General features: G+C 29.9%; 1 protein-coding gene across 1 annotated transcript in view; it reads right to left on the bottom strand.

The window, feature by feature from the left end:
* Nucleotides 1–1309: 1309 nt before the first annotated feature.
* The window catches only part of LOC143084294 (uncharacterized), a 33943-nt gene continuing 19198 nt past the window's right edge, over nt 1310–16054 (bottom strand). Inside the window, exons 5-7 of the mRNA XM_076260705.1 lie at nt 4806–4877; nt 1851–2180; nt 1310–1554 (exon numbers count right to left, since the gene is read on the bottom strand). Of these exons, the coding sequence (XP_076116820.1) occupies nt 1310–1554; nt 1851–2180; nt 4806–4877 (647 nt within the window). The remainder of the gene's footprint in view (nt 1555–1850; nt 2181–4805; nt 4878–16054) is intronic.

The raw sequence follows: 16054 nt of genomic DNA, 5'->3' as shown, positions 1-16054 counted from the left end.
CAATATTAACAACAGCAAGACATATCGAACCACTCGCTTCGCTCGATTTCCAAAAAAAAGATGAAAAAAATGACATAAAAAATGATGAATGAAAATCCTGAACAAATAGAAGTATTTAAAAAACCCAAACAAAAAGACCCAAAAAGAGTAGCTGCTGGTAAGAAAGGTGCAGAAGTAAGAATAAGAAATGCAGAATTGAGAAAAAAAGAAGTGGAAAAATTAAAAAAAGAAAATTCAAAAATCAAACAAATAACAAAAGATTCTGATACAGAAACAGATTATGAATCAAACGAACATATTCCTTCGGTCAAGAAACACTCCAGTTCCCTAGTTGATTATAAATTTGTACTTTTTTCTATAAGTATTGTTGGATTGGGATTGTTTTTTTACAACCAAAGTAAGAAACCAGAAATAATGATTAAAGAAATAACAAAACCAGAAAAACAAAAGAAAGAAATTGATCCTTTTGAATTTAATTAAATTTAGTACATTAAAATGACAACTCAAAAAGACGGAAAACAAATAGCAAATATGTTATATCATGCTGGAGTGGAAACATTGTTAACAGTTGGATATGCAGAAATAGGTAAAAAGGTATTAAGGAGGCCAGCACCAAAAGTGGATTTTAACATGAATGATGTTGTAATGTTATCCATTGATATATTACTTGCAATGGCAACAAAAGATATGTTGATTAAGCAAGGTATTATACCTGCTGATATTATGAAGTAATTTTTGTTTTTATAAAATGGCAAGTGCTTTAACAATGATGCTTGGTGGGGCAATAACAAATGCTTTTGCATTTTCAGGGAGTAATTATTTATTTTCACATATGGGTAGTAATGCAAATGAAGAGAAAATAAGACATGATAAAGCTATAGAAAAATTAGAAAAAGCACAAGCAGAATGGAATAAAAAAAGAATACAAAAATTAGATTTTATAAATGAACAATTACAAAAGGAACATCATGCGGTTCAGACTTTTGATGATGTTGACCAGGCAATGAAACTATACTATCGTGTCACGAATAAAAAATTTACTTCATTATCACCTAAGCCTACATTAAGTGATTTTTATACTCCATCAGAAGACCAGAAAAATAGAGAGATTGCATTTGTTGTTGGTGGTATGGCATTAACTGGTTTTATTGTTTGGAAATTAAAATAAAAAATTGATAAAAATTAGAATCCCTAATTTCTTTACTTTTCCTGGTAAAAACAGCAAAATTGCAGAAAAAAGTATGTACTATTCCTGTACTTTTTCTGTTTTTAGGGGTATAGAGAAATAATAAAATAAAATAAAAAATTCTTAAAAAGAAATTTCAGGACATGGTTTTTCAAAAACATATTCATAAACTTTATCTGGTCTAATAAAAGCATCCCAACCAGGAGGAAACTTAGATAACTTTTTACCATCAAATTTTTCCATTACTTCCATTTGTTTTGGAGTCAAAGGACATTCTCCATCATCTCTTAAACAACATATTTGGTAATCTGATAACATTATTCTTCCTAATATAACTTTAGCGTCAGGATCATCTTTCTCAGTATAAGCTTCAATCATTTTTTAGTCTTTTATTTTTTAAAATGAAAATTTAAATTATATAATTTTTAATATCCATAAGGAAAACTTCTAATTAGATTTTCATTTTCACAATATACCATTCTTTTATCAAACATATAATCATAAGCTTTAACTTGTTTAACTGTTTTAAGTTGATTATCTTTTCCTATTTTTATGTTGTCATATTTTACAGTTTCATATTTTTCATTTTCATCAGTAACTATTTTTATTTTTTTATCTAATGTAATCTTTTCTTCAACTTCAGCATTTAATCTAAAACCTTTACAACAGCTAACTAGTTTTTCTGTATCTAGTTTCATAGAATAATCTTTTGGACCAGCAGATATAAATTGTTTTATATGATTAGCGTTATGTTTTGAAACAATTTCATCTGTTAAATCTCCTAATTTATTTCCCATCATACTTTCTATCTTTTTACAAGCTTCAGAACCATCATCATTATAAATACAAGAATCTGTATCCATGTATAAAACTCTTTCTTGTAGAATATCCAATAGTTCGTATAATTTTAATCTAGCATGTGCTGTTGTAAACAAAGCTATATAAACATTTACACTTGGATTAGGTTTAGAGTATTCTTCTTTATTTTTATATTCTGTTAAAACAATATCTTCATCTAATATCATAGTACTTATATCTTTATATTTTTCATTAAATACTATTTTAGTTATATGTTCTAAAGTAAAACAATATTCTTTTTGTGTAAAATTATCTCTCATACCAAAATGTCCCCATAAATTATTTAAACATATTTTAGCTATAAATCTTAATCCTGAATTGTACTTAACTTTGTCAATATCTAAATCATAAGCAGTATTATCTATAATGTATTGTATTTTTGTTTTACATTCTTTATCGTTTTTACAATCATTTTTACAATATTTAGGATCACATTTACATCCTGAAGCTTCTTGTTTATATTTCATAAACGTATCTACATAAAGTTTAAATATATCTGTAGATGTTTTTTCAAAATGTTCTAGTTCATATATTTTTTGTAATTTATAACCTTTTTCTATTGCTTTATCTATTTCTATTGTAGACCATGTACCTACTATAACTCTTTCCTCATCAGAATGTATACATTTTTCATTTTTAATATTTTTACATTCTTTACATCTTTTTATTTCATGTATTTTATCATGTTTATTTAAAGTAGGATCGCTTGACGCATCTATGTGTTTACATTTAAAAGATATTTTATTCATACATGTTCTACATAATCCAAAAAGTAATTTATGTGTATTATCACTAGTTAATTGTTTATAAGGTAAAACAGGGTGATACAATCCTTTAGGTGGTAATATTTTACATTTCATTATTCCGAAATAATTCCTATGGGGATTTTTTATATAATCATCTACAGAAATATCTGTATATGCAATAGGATGTCCTATAGGATATTTACAATATTTATTTACTGATGGATACAGAGAACAAAAATCTACATATCTACCTTTTAAATCAGAAAGATTATTGTATAATTGAATAGTTTCTGTTCTTCCTCCATAAAATGCATCTCTTTTATCAATAGGTTTTAAATGTGGATCAACTTCAGGATATTTTTGTTGATCAAACTCACATTCCCATATTGTATGAATTTTTACATTTGGTTTTAGATAATCTTCAATAGTTTTAAGTCTTTCTTTAGTTTGGTCATATAACTCTTTCATAGTTTTTTTATTTCTATCTTTTTTACATATTTCTTCAGGACTATAACATTTTGTACATCCATGCCAATAACATCCAAAAAATTCATAAACATTACGCATTTTATTTTCTCTATCATAATAATAACCATCGACTTTATAACATTTATTATTAATGAATAATTTCTTTTCACCTCCTCTTTTAGCATGTTGAATCATTATATTATATTCTAAAGAAATATACTCTAACCATTGTATTGATTTTTGTGAATGTACTTCTTTAATTGTCATCTTTTTGTGAATTCCAATTGTTTCATTTGTCAACATTAATGTTTTAAATATTTTTGTACAACATTGGGCAATTGTAATATATTGAAATGGGTCGATACAATTATTGGTTATATTTAAAAATAATTTTCTATATAAGGTACAACCTTTGGCAAGAATTAATACATCCAATAGACAATAATAAAATATTTCTTTATAGAATTTAAATTCTTTTTCTTTAACTTTATTATACCATTCATCAAATAATTCTTTATTTTTAATTGTCATAGTATTATAACCAAAATATTCTTTATCAGGATAAATTCCCTTATATTTTTGATTCTCTGTTGTATTAAAATAATGTGGAAAATAACCTTTGTTACCCACAAATCCAAATGTTTTTGGGAAAGCAGCTAATCCACATAATGTAAAATTTATAGAATCTATGAATCTTAAATTTATTCCTTTAATAAATATAAATGTTAATTTTAATCCTGAAGAAATAATACTATGTTCAATTTTATTTTTTATTATCCATCCTAAAATCGGTTGCATATCATAACCTTTTCCATAATGTGAAATAAAAGTGTAGTCTTTAAATTTGTCTCTTATGAAATATTTACAAAAGTTGTCTATTACAGAATTTCCTATAGGGGTTTCATATTCCCTAAAGGGAATTTTTTCTACATCACTAAAACAATCATCTATGTTTAATTCTAACAAGTTTAAATTATCAATATTGAAATCACATTTAAATACTTTTACATAGTTATTTTTAAAACAATAAATATTTTCTAAATCGTAAGCTATACAAAAATTCATTATATGTATTCCTGTTTCTTGATTTGCTTCAAAATCAAAATATATATATTTATTATTTTTTACTTGTTTTGGTACTGATGGTTTCATATAACATAAGTGTTCTTCATTACTTTCCGTGTATTTTTCATAACATATTAAACATATTTTTTCACCACATTTGTGATTTTTCCCTATAGGGCCTGTATATGTTTTGTTACATTTATCACAAATATGTTGTTTTCTGATAGTTGTTACTGTGTTATCTTTGCATGTATGTTGTTCAGTATAACCAATTAAACATACTTTACAAAACCTACGTTTAGCTAAAAATCCTGTTATATTTGTTATAGTGTCAAAGTGTTCATCATGATAATATAAATATATTTGTTCATTATATTCTTCATTACCATTATATACAATATATTCTGTACTATTTGATGTAAAAACAATTATCCTAATATTAAGATAATTTTCAAAAGCTTTTAAATCATCTAAATTATTACCTTCTTCTTTTATTTCTACTCCTGATTGTTCATGTAAATCTTCAGCAACTCTTTTTTGTAATGGTCTACCCTCTTTAATGTGTTTTAATTGTGAGTTTGTAAAATTTTCTAACAACTTGTTTGAAGCTAAAGAAGTTACAATTGCCCTTGATAAACATATTGTATCATCATTTTTTATTTGGATAATACTTCTTTTATTTATGACATCTAATATTTTTAAAGCTTTACCTTTTCCTCTTTTATTGGGTATAATAGTAACTTCAAAAATAACTTCTTCTAAATTTAATTCTTCAGCACTATTTAATAATCTTTCCATTTGATCCATGAATAACTTTTTAACTGTATTATATGTTCTTATAGGCCAGCCTTTATGTTTAGTACTTATGATTTCATGAATAGGTACTATTTTAATTCTTCCATTAGGGTAATCTTTTATGGAATAGTCTACCATGTGATCAAAAGCATTTGTAAATGTTTCTTGTTTTTCATCCTTTAGACTAATTTTATAATTAAATACATAAATACTTGCTTTATGTTTATATTCTTTTGTCAAAACAAGTTTATATGAATCTCCTAGCTTGGATAAAATTTTATCCTTTTTTGCCTCCATTTTTTAAGAAAACATTTTAGTTACTTAAAAATGTCTAAAACAAATCTAACAAATAAATTAGCAGATGAATTACATCATAGAGTTATAAAATCTTTTCCTAAAAGACGTGTTTATGTTAATTCAATAGATCAAACATGGGCAGTTGATTTGATAGATATGCAACCATATTCAAAACAAAATAAACACTATAAATATTTATTAGCAGTTATAGATGTTTTTAGTAAATATGGTTGGTTGATTCCATTGAAAAATAAAACAGGAGTAGCAGTAAGTGAAGCATTTAAAACATTATTTAAAGAAAGAAAACCAATGTATATTTGGTCAGATAAAGGATCTGAATTTTATAATCGACAAGTAAAAGAATTGTTAAAAGATAATAACATAAAGTTATATTCAACTGAGAATGAAGAAAAATCTAGTGTAGTGGAACGCTGGATAGGAACAATGAAACAACATATGTATAAATACTTTACTGCTAATGAAACTTTAAAATATTATAATATACTAGATAAATTAGTTAAAAATTATAATAATACAGTACATTCTTCAATTAAAATGGCACCTGTTCAAGCAAGTAAATTAAAAAATGAATTAACAGTGTATAAAAATTTATATCCAGAAAAAGAAGAGAACATTAAAAAACCTAAATTTAAAGCAGGTACTAGAGTAAGAATAACAAAAAAGAAGGGTAAATTTGAAAAGGGTTATACTACTCGTTGGACTAAAGAAATATTTGTAATTGAAAAAGTTTTAAATACAATTCCTTTTACTTATAAAATAATTGATTTAAAAGGCGAAGAAATAACAGGTTCTTTCTATGAACAAGAATTACAGATGACTAAGTTTTAGATCTTTCTAAATGAAAGGTGCCACATGTGGAGCAGGGCCCGCTTACCCTTCCAGAGCTCCTGAGATCACCCCGGTTTTTGGTGGGGTTCGTGTTTCTCAGTCTTTAGGTTTTTTTCTGTGTTGTATTTTGTGTTCTGTTGTTTGTCTGTTTGTCTGTTTCTTTTTTAGCCATGGCTTTGTCGATTTACTTTTTACTTATGAGATATAACGCCCCTTTGGTTTTTCGCTCCTCCTTTACTTACGGTTAATTTATTACCAAAACAATAATCAGTTTCAAAATTTTAATTTGAAAACAAAAGTGCAATAAATACATACAAGTCAAACACTATAAACATAATATAACTGTTCAAAGTTAGAACTGTCACATCCACTAAAAGTTACCCGGTTATGCATAACCGTTTCTAAATATAGCATTGAGAAATAGTCATTCCTTATACGGAATATATACAAAGTTGTCCCAGCCACTGATCATGTATAATTACTCCTTATATGGAATAAGAAAATCAATATCACATATACTATATTAAAAACACAATTACAGATTGAGAAAGTTCTAAGTTTCTAAATATAGCATTTAAAAAAGTCACTCGGAAGCAGTCAGTGTAAGTGTATCGTCTTGTGATGATTGAAGAGCATTGGTGGTTGGTAGAACCACAGGTCCTCTCCAGAATGCATTGAAATCTGGAATTTGTAGCATGATTTCAATTTCTTTTAGTTTTCCCAAAATGAAATTTAGAGGTAATCCAACATAAAAAAATTGTTGGTATCCGTGAAGAACCTTTGCGAGAGCACGTAGCTTCCTCGCGTGGTCATCGGAATACCCTGTCTTCTCTTTTAACCATGTAGCCCAAGATTGTTGAATTCTTCCTTCTTTCCTTTCATTTTCCAGCCAGGCTTTGGCAAGATTTAAAAACTGTCCAAAATTAATATGAATTAAAAGTGTTTGAGCATCCTGCCGTTTTAGATTTCGTATCCCTTTATTTAATTTTTCCACAATGTTCGTCTCACTCTCATTGTCAAAAAGCAAATAAACGTCGGTGAATGTTTCTCTAGAAATTGTGCGGTTAACATCAGCAATGTTGTCTGTTAGATATTTGTGCAGTTCTAGGGGGGTCATTTTTTTCTTATTCACTTTTCCATAAACGTCACTAAGCCGTTGTTTAGGTTTTTTAGGAAGCTTCGGCATCTTTCCGGTTGGTCCATTTGAATCAATTTCGTTAACCAACAATCCCATATTGTGATAGTAAATTCTATAATCATTAATCAATTGTTTTTGGGTAACAGTCCATTGTTGTTCTGATTCCATATCTGCTTCACGTTCACACTGATTTGAAGGTAAAATTAATGTCTCACCACTGTTAATTTGAAACGAAAGACCGCACCAGTCTGCTATATGTTTACATGTGATGACAACATTGTCTAGGCAACATGTAAACATACTCTTGACAACCATGTAAATATTTGCAATGATCGATTTTGTCTATAGCACTTCACAAATGTAAAAAGCAATTTAAGTTGTAGTAGTATTGATCCGTTTTATTACTAGACTATATTGATAAAATTAATTAAAAATCAAGGTTGGGGCGCACTGGGGAAATTATTTTTTCTCTTAAATCCCACAGAATTCTTTCTCTGTCAGTTCTCCCGGTTTTTTTGGGAGTAAGAAAATTTGGTGTTTTTTGGGTGTTTTTTTGCTTCTTTTTTTTATGAAAATTTAGGGCTCTTTTACTTGAAATGAGGGTAATTTTTTGGGGTCAAATTTTTTTTTTTTGGAGGGGGGGGGTGCTGGAGTCGTTCAAGTACTATACTACTCCCCTTAGGGGAAAAAATGAGTTTTATAAAAAAAACCAGGATTAAGGTTTTGGTGTGCTCTTTACAAAAAATTTTTTTTATTTTTTTTATGGGGGGTATAAATACAAAGTGTGTTTTTTTTTCTTCTTAATTTTGAAGTTAAAAATCACACAAAAATGTTGGTAAAATTTTTATTTTGGATGTAAAAAGGGTTTTTTTTCTTTAAAATGGGGGGTCAAAAATTGAAGATAATTTTTTTTTTTTTTGTGGGGGGCTAAAGGAGTGGTATATTGTGTGATGTTTGATTTTCAACTGGTCACAATCCTGCTTCATTTTCTGACAACAAATCTTACAAGGGCCTGAAAAAACACAAAAGTACTAACACTATTTTTGGGTAAAGTTGGATATTTGTATTGATATATATACCTACAATTTTATCTACGCATCTCACTCTAAGAACAGGAAAATTGGAAAGTCGTTGTCAATGGCATATCTGAAATCAGATTCGTTACAGCACAAATTCAAATAAGAATTTGAATTGTGAACCATCTGTAATGTTAACCTTATTTGTCTAGTAATAGTCAATAAAATGACAGCAACAATATAAAAATAAGCAATTGTGTTTTTCACTTTTATAAACAATGTAAAGTAACAGTAAAAATTGCAACATAAAAAAAAGAGAAGAAGTGGTTATAGTGCCGTCTAAAATATGAAAAAAAATGAAGAGATATTTATTTAAATTACCCAATTTTTTTTTTATATAAAAAGCGAAATCGTAAAACAAAAAACTCCGACGAAAATTCGAAAAGGAAAGTCCCTAATCAAATGGTAAAGTCAAAAGCCAAAAACACAGTGGATAACAACTGTCATACTCCTGACTTGGTACAGACATTTTCTTATGTACAAAATGGTTGATTACACCTGTTTTTAAAGCTAGCTAAACCTCTCATTTTTATGACGGTCGAATCAAATTTCTTTATATTCACAATGCTGTGTAAACATAACAAACAGACACAATAGGTGAAAATTTCAATAATACAGCAGCCAACATTGTGCTATCATTCTTATCACAAAATAACATACAAACATGTAACAAGAAGCACAAAAAGGCATACAGACCAATCGTATTGGTAAAAGATAAAGACAAGATTACACAACTTTACCATTGTACAAAAGTACAATGACGGGATATTTAAGTATAGAGCCACGTCATATACATGTATGTAACGATGGAAAATAAAAAGGAATATATATAGACAAAGAAGCACATTTCACAAATGAGACGACCAACAACCAAGTTTTCGAGGTAACACCAAAAGGCATGTAGACAACGCACATACCAAAATAAAAGGCAAGAATACGACAACATCATAAACAATAGTGACAGATTATCATATTTGAAAAAGATGCACAAAAACATGGCTCTAACGTTTAATCGCGCACATGACGTCAGAATCTAAACGTCACCTAGGTAGAACTAAGTGTTCCCCTCTTCTTGTAGACTTCTTTCTTCATTATTATGAGGCTGGCTGCAAACAGGAATGTCTTAGATAGAAAGAAATTTGCAATATCCTTTAATTTTCCATTCCGTTAAATAGATGATGTTCTCACTAAATAATTCAAAATTCGGAGACTAAAGTGTACGCATCTATCCAATCGAACTAGAGATACAGGATTCATTTAAGTCTACCACACATCTTGACTTAAATTAAGAAATTGATAATGACGGTCGGTTGAAAAAAAAATTACGACAAAAGAGAGGATTTCAGCTTCTCATTTGTCAACTTACTACTTCTATGTAGCATCATTCCATCAGCGTCTGCGTACGAAATATATATCTCCTAATTGTTACGATAATCACGGGCCTATATTTCCTATCATGACTTTATTGATAGAGGTTTGATGCTGACAAGAAAGCTATTAAACCAAAAGTACTAAACGGTGTAGTTGAAATCCTTTCCTTTGTATGTTTGACGGACGCCATTATGAGTTGGTTGACTGTTATAGAATAGCCGTTTCATGGATGATATAGGATATGTTTCTTATATCGTATTCACAATCCCGTCCCCTTTACGAATTTGAATTACCGAATAAGACTATGTACCGGTTTTGTAATATCTTGAGCAACACGACGGGTGCCACATGTGGAGCATGCTTTGCTTATCCTCCCTGAGTCAAACCCACCCCCATATTTTGACGAGGATCGTGCTGATTAGTCTTTAGTTTTCAATTTTGTGTCTGGTATCGTTCGCACCTGTTATATATTATATCAATCTTTATTTCAAAGATAGAAAAGTGAAAAGTCATGAATTGGAATGGGTAATGTATCAATGAGACAACAACCCGGACAAAGAATCAGAAAACAGCCAAAGTCACCGAATGGTCTTCAACATAGCGAAAAAATCCCAGACGTAAAGACGGACCTTAACCGGTCCTTAATAAAGATGTGTACTAGTTCAGTACAAATGGACGTCCTATTAGTAACCATTTTTTGGTTAAAAAAAATAACATTACATACACTAGTTATATCAATCCAGGCAGTATTGAAGAATGTAGTGTCTATTTTTCCATTATCTAGATGAGCCAAGTAGTTCCTGTAATATTTGATTCTTGACAAATCAGCACCTTGCGTGACTTCAGGTGTTTGTGGTAAACAGTCATATCCACCAGCGGGAGGCATCATAGGAGTCAAATGTCGAAGTAATGTTATCATCAACGTGACGTCAAACGTTTTTGAATCGGGAACATCTAAAAATAAGTGAGCGGACAAATATAAAACAAATACTCAGGGGTGATGTTTGTATAGTTGGGGTTAACAAAACATGTTCTGAAGGTACTTAATCAGAATCGTCCCAAACATATATATCTTAAACACAGTCATAAATAGTAAAATGAAACCAATCATCCCTACAAAGTGTAATCATATAAGAATATTGAAATAGCTGGTGTACACTCTGACATCTTGAGACATCTAAGAACTTACTGGTTGTGAGTTTAGATTGAATCTTTTATCGACAGGCAAGCATGCGCACTCATTTATTTGTGTTTGAAGATTTTCTTGTGCTATGATATAATTACGTGAATATATCTGTATGGGCCTTGTCATTGGCCCGAGGCTTGCTGCAACAAAACCCAATATAGATAATATAAAAAGTGTAGTTTTATGTTTTTAAATAACCAATTTAATTAAGGAAGTATTTCACCACGGGTAGTAAGGTCGTCATATCGAGAGGCGTTTTGTACAGACATTTCGTCATGGTTTGGTAAGGTTAGAAATGGTTGTTTTTTTTTTGAGTTTTTATTGACAATAAATGACACAATACAAACATTCTGATTTTTCACTAAAGGAACCTCTGCACATGAATTCAAGGTCGTAAGTTTCTTTGGTTATTGCTAATATGTTAGTATTTAAAGTTTTCATCATATAGTTATAATTTGACAAAGAATTATGCTTGCGTATGTCAAAATTAATAAGTTTTTGTTCGTTTCTAATGGATAAAGTACAGTTATTTCTTTACTGTCTGTTATTTCCCATATTTCGTTATGGTATACATCTGCCGTAAATTATTCCTAAAAAAAACTACATTTGCACACAATTTAAGATCACACAAAGTTCGGTGTTATGATTTAGTTTATTACTGTCATGGCTTAGTTCATACTCTCCATGGTCCAGTTAGGTGATTCCTGTCGTGAATTGTGGAAGTGTAACGATCAGAATAAACAAACATTATGCAATCCCCGACTCCTAAGAAAGTTTCTTTTAGGAGAAAATTTATGCAATAAAAATTTGGTAAGAATCAAACTATTCACTTTTTTCATTTTGAGGCTTCCGTTCCTAAATTGTTGAAAAGGTAACCTTATTTGGAGATTTTTTTTTACTTGTTTCTGTTAGAGGAGTAGGTGCGGTAAGGGCCGATTTTGAGTTAAATTTCAAGGTCATAAACCAAGGACCTCAAATCAAAAGACCATAGGTCTTAATTATATTTGGTTAATCAGTTATATTACCATTCATACGCATATTTTTGAATACAAAAGGGGAGAAAACTCACATTTACGTTCAACGTACCCTTCCAATAAAAAATTACGAGTTACGACATGTTGCAACTAACAATTTAGAAAAAATAATATGTCAATATTTTATACGGTTTCTGGAAATGATTGGAAATAAGCCAAATTCAAAATTAGAATATGACCTTGACCTTTGACCTTGACCTAATTTTATTCATTTGGACCAAGGACCTCAAATCAAAAGATCCTAAGTCTTTATCATTTATAGTTTACAAGATAGAAATGCATATCACTTATATCAAATTCATAAGGGGAAATAACTCTCATATGGAGCGTTCATATCGCTTCGGTCAAAATAGGACAAATCATGGATGGACATAACGAGCAATTTTGTAAAATAAATTTGTCGTAATCTTTTACGGTTGCGAAGGAGTATTGGACACAAGGAAAACAGTGTTTGGGGAGATAACTCCTACAAAGAAAAGTATTCGGTGACGCAGGGTAAATTTCAAAAGCGCATGAACTGTTCGTTATCATATACCAAATATCTAAGCGACATATTGCAAAACAAATATTTATCGCAAGAACAAAATTAGGCGGAAGAAAAAAAAAAGATAATCAGAAGAAACACAATAGGTCTTTCGACAGAAAAGTGGAAAGACCTAATTAGTGACGATTTAAAATTAACATATTCTGTAGACACCTATCTATTGTTGAAAACTATACTTTTTTATGTCCTTATACTTTGTTCTTCTCGTTTGGTTGCTGTCATATTGGCGTAAAACCTACATTTCCTTCCGTTATAGTTCTAATTGGTGTACTTGTAAATCGATGTATGAAAAATCAGAACTAAAACGGTTATTGTGTATAGATTAATCGTTTTTCTTTCTCTCAATAATATGCTTACAGGAAGATGGACAGATGAGAGACGTTTACAACTATCCGGTCGACTAACCATATGTTTTACATATGAATAATCGACCTCCTATTTAGAGATGTATCTATGTAAATTAAACCTAATAAGTAAACATAAAATATTCCCCTTCCGCTCCAATTATTTTTCTACTGTATAATTTTTTTGAAGACATGTCGTATCTAAAGAATGTCTGATTGATCTGCAGCTTATATGATGTAAGTTTCATCAATACTGGCAAAAATTGTATTACATGCTGAGGGTGCTAAGAATGCAATTTTCAATATTACTTGTGTTTCCTATAGGCAAAACTCTTTTGAAAATAAATGATTATTTTCGACTTAGCCCAAACTATTACCAAAAACCGTGATATAAGTTTCAGAAAAATATTTTGGCAAGAGTTGTACACGTGAGACCGGACGGATGTACGGAAGGAAGGAGGCCCGAAATTTCCATTGACCCTTGCAATACGTTACTCGCGGTACGAAAATATATAAATATGCGCTTTGTCAGTTTACGCCCACCACATTTGGTCAAAAGCCTGTTTGTCTCTTCATTCGATTAGTTAATTGTTTTACTTAAACTATCTCAAACGCCTTCAAACAAACTATCAATATTTAGGTGTCACAAACATGTATTAATTTGGATCTGCACCATGATAAATGTAATAAAAACCATGACGAATTTCTAGACTCTTAACTCTATTTACTCATACTTACATGTACATATTTTTTAATTCTATAAATTCAACGTTACACAGGTTGGGAACAACCCATCTACATGGTAATAAAAGCATCTCTCCCCAGAGGGATATATTTGTTAAAATTGGATTTTAATCAGGAAGATGGCAAAAGAGTATTTTCTATGTATTTTTGCCATAACCCATAGCATTATAGGTATCTTTTATCACACTTTTCTGAAATCAAGATGCGCATTTTTGTGCCTAGGTGCAACCTATCGGAACACCCGACCAACAATAAAAGGGATAATTGACCTTTCACATTTATGCCTTACAATAGAAATCAGGATGCCCATTGAAACACCATCATCATCAATGTTCTCGGATTAATTTAGTTTTTTGCATTTTCTTCATGACACAAATTCTTCAAGGGGTGAAATCATGAATGTAACTTAAATCAACCAGTTAAGTTATTTATGATGAATAGCACACTGATGAGAGAACATTGTCTGTATTAGATTAAAAGTGACTTTTAAACATTAGAATCAAATGCAAACTATTGAAGTTTTCGTCACTTGGGTATAAGAATAAGAATAAGAATAAGAATACTTTATTAATCCAATTACGGACCCTTGCGGGTTTTAAATTTCATACAATGATTACAATGATTTGTTATAACAATGAAATAATAAAATGAAATACATGACAATAGAACACTGAACAGTTATTGCATGCATATGGAATAGAAAGTAATATGGGAGACAATCAATTTATGTAAGGATTATTCCCCTTTAAACAGATATGGTATACATATAACTATTTTCAGCATATTGTCATGTGTCAGCAATAACAAGAAATCACAATTATGACAAAAAGCAACGTTTTGTATAAAAAAAAACTGTGAGCTTTCTATACATTTCTAGTTAGACACACCTGTTCGAGGTGTTAGTAAGAAAGTCCATGAATAGTTAATCCAAGATTTTTACAGCCTGTCATTTGTAGAAGAGATCTATTGAAAATCTAGATTCGAACAATATGCATACCTTCAGTATATGTATCTTTATCCTGCATATCATGAAATGACTTTAAGAGGCTGTTTTGTGAAACAAACAATATAACTTGCATGTTTGATTTTGACGAAGATGAGCAATCTGTGTTTTTTTGCGAGAAAAAAATCGTGACTTTTCATCTACTTTATCACGAATAATCTGCATAGTATAAAGGTTTTTATTATTTATGTAGATAGTTTGTTGTTCTTGTGATGTTTTACACGTGTATCCATTTATTCAAACACATCTCTTTTCTTAAAAGGATGTTTTGGTAATAGGTGGTTTGATTGAGCAGAATAAAAACTTACCTGGATATTTTGGAAACAGGAGATTCCATTGAGACTGGTTTATTATGTGCTTTGATTTAAGTTCTTTCAGTTTGGTATACTCTTTTTTTATTGAGGCACCCAGGCATATTGGTGCAAATTCACTATCAAACAAAGCTCTTACACCACGTGGGGAAACCCCAGTGATTATCAAACTCATTCTCACATAGTTTTCTTCATCAGTTGACAGGTACGCCTCTGCCATTTAAGTTATTTTATATCAACGCAATATTGCCTCTCAGAAAGATTCGTGTATTATACCAAATCCCAGAACCTGAAATGTAAGAAATCATTAAATAGTGTACCGTATATCTGAAGTATTGTGTACTTTACTACTGTATATCTCAAGATCTGTTTTTGTTTTCAAGTACCGGTATATACCAACAAAAAAGAAATTTAAAAGAAACTTATCTTATCAAAGTCGAAAACATCACTTCATTTCACAAACAAAACTATGTCTGAAATAATTTCAAACATCCTTTTTAATTTTAAGTCTGAGGACAAAAATTAAGTAAATTGCATATGAGAACAAAATGGATAGCTGTTTTACGTGTATCATTAAAACATGAACTGTAAGCTAACTGATATAAAAGATTACGTTTCCATTAACACATTAACAGTTAAATCTCCGAAAAGATCGATTCAATGTTCACAAACATTACATGTATTCCAAACGCTAAATCTCACAAATGTCTTTTAGTTCTTTCTTGTCATTACTATGTAAATGATGAACATGTAAAAGGACAAGGTATGACAAGGCCTATTTTTGTTTCATTTCATCCAAGGGAATATTTTCACATAATAAGTAGCTTTCCAAAATAGAATTTGAAAAATAAGAAAATAGGGGGAGGGCAAAAGCAGGCATTATCGCACCTTGACCTTTATGCATATTGTGTGACTAGTGAGCATAGTCACTTTTCTTTAATGAGGGTCGAAAGATACCAGAGGGACATTCAAACTCATAAATCGAAAATAAACGGACAACGCCATTGCTGAAAAAGAAACAGACAAACAAACAAAAAGG

The sequence above is a fragment of the Mytilus galloprovincialis genome, chromosome 7 (assembly GCF_965363235.1).
Source record: "Mytilus galloprovincialis chromosome 7, xbMytGall1.hap1.1, whole genome shotgun sequence".
Lineage (NCBI taxonomy): Eukaryota > Metazoa > Mollusca > Bivalvia > Mytilida > Mytilidae > Mytilus > Mytilus galloprovincialis.
The sequence above is the reverse complement of the archived record's forward strand: the minus strand, read 5'-3'. Positions and strand labels throughout refer to the sequence as shown.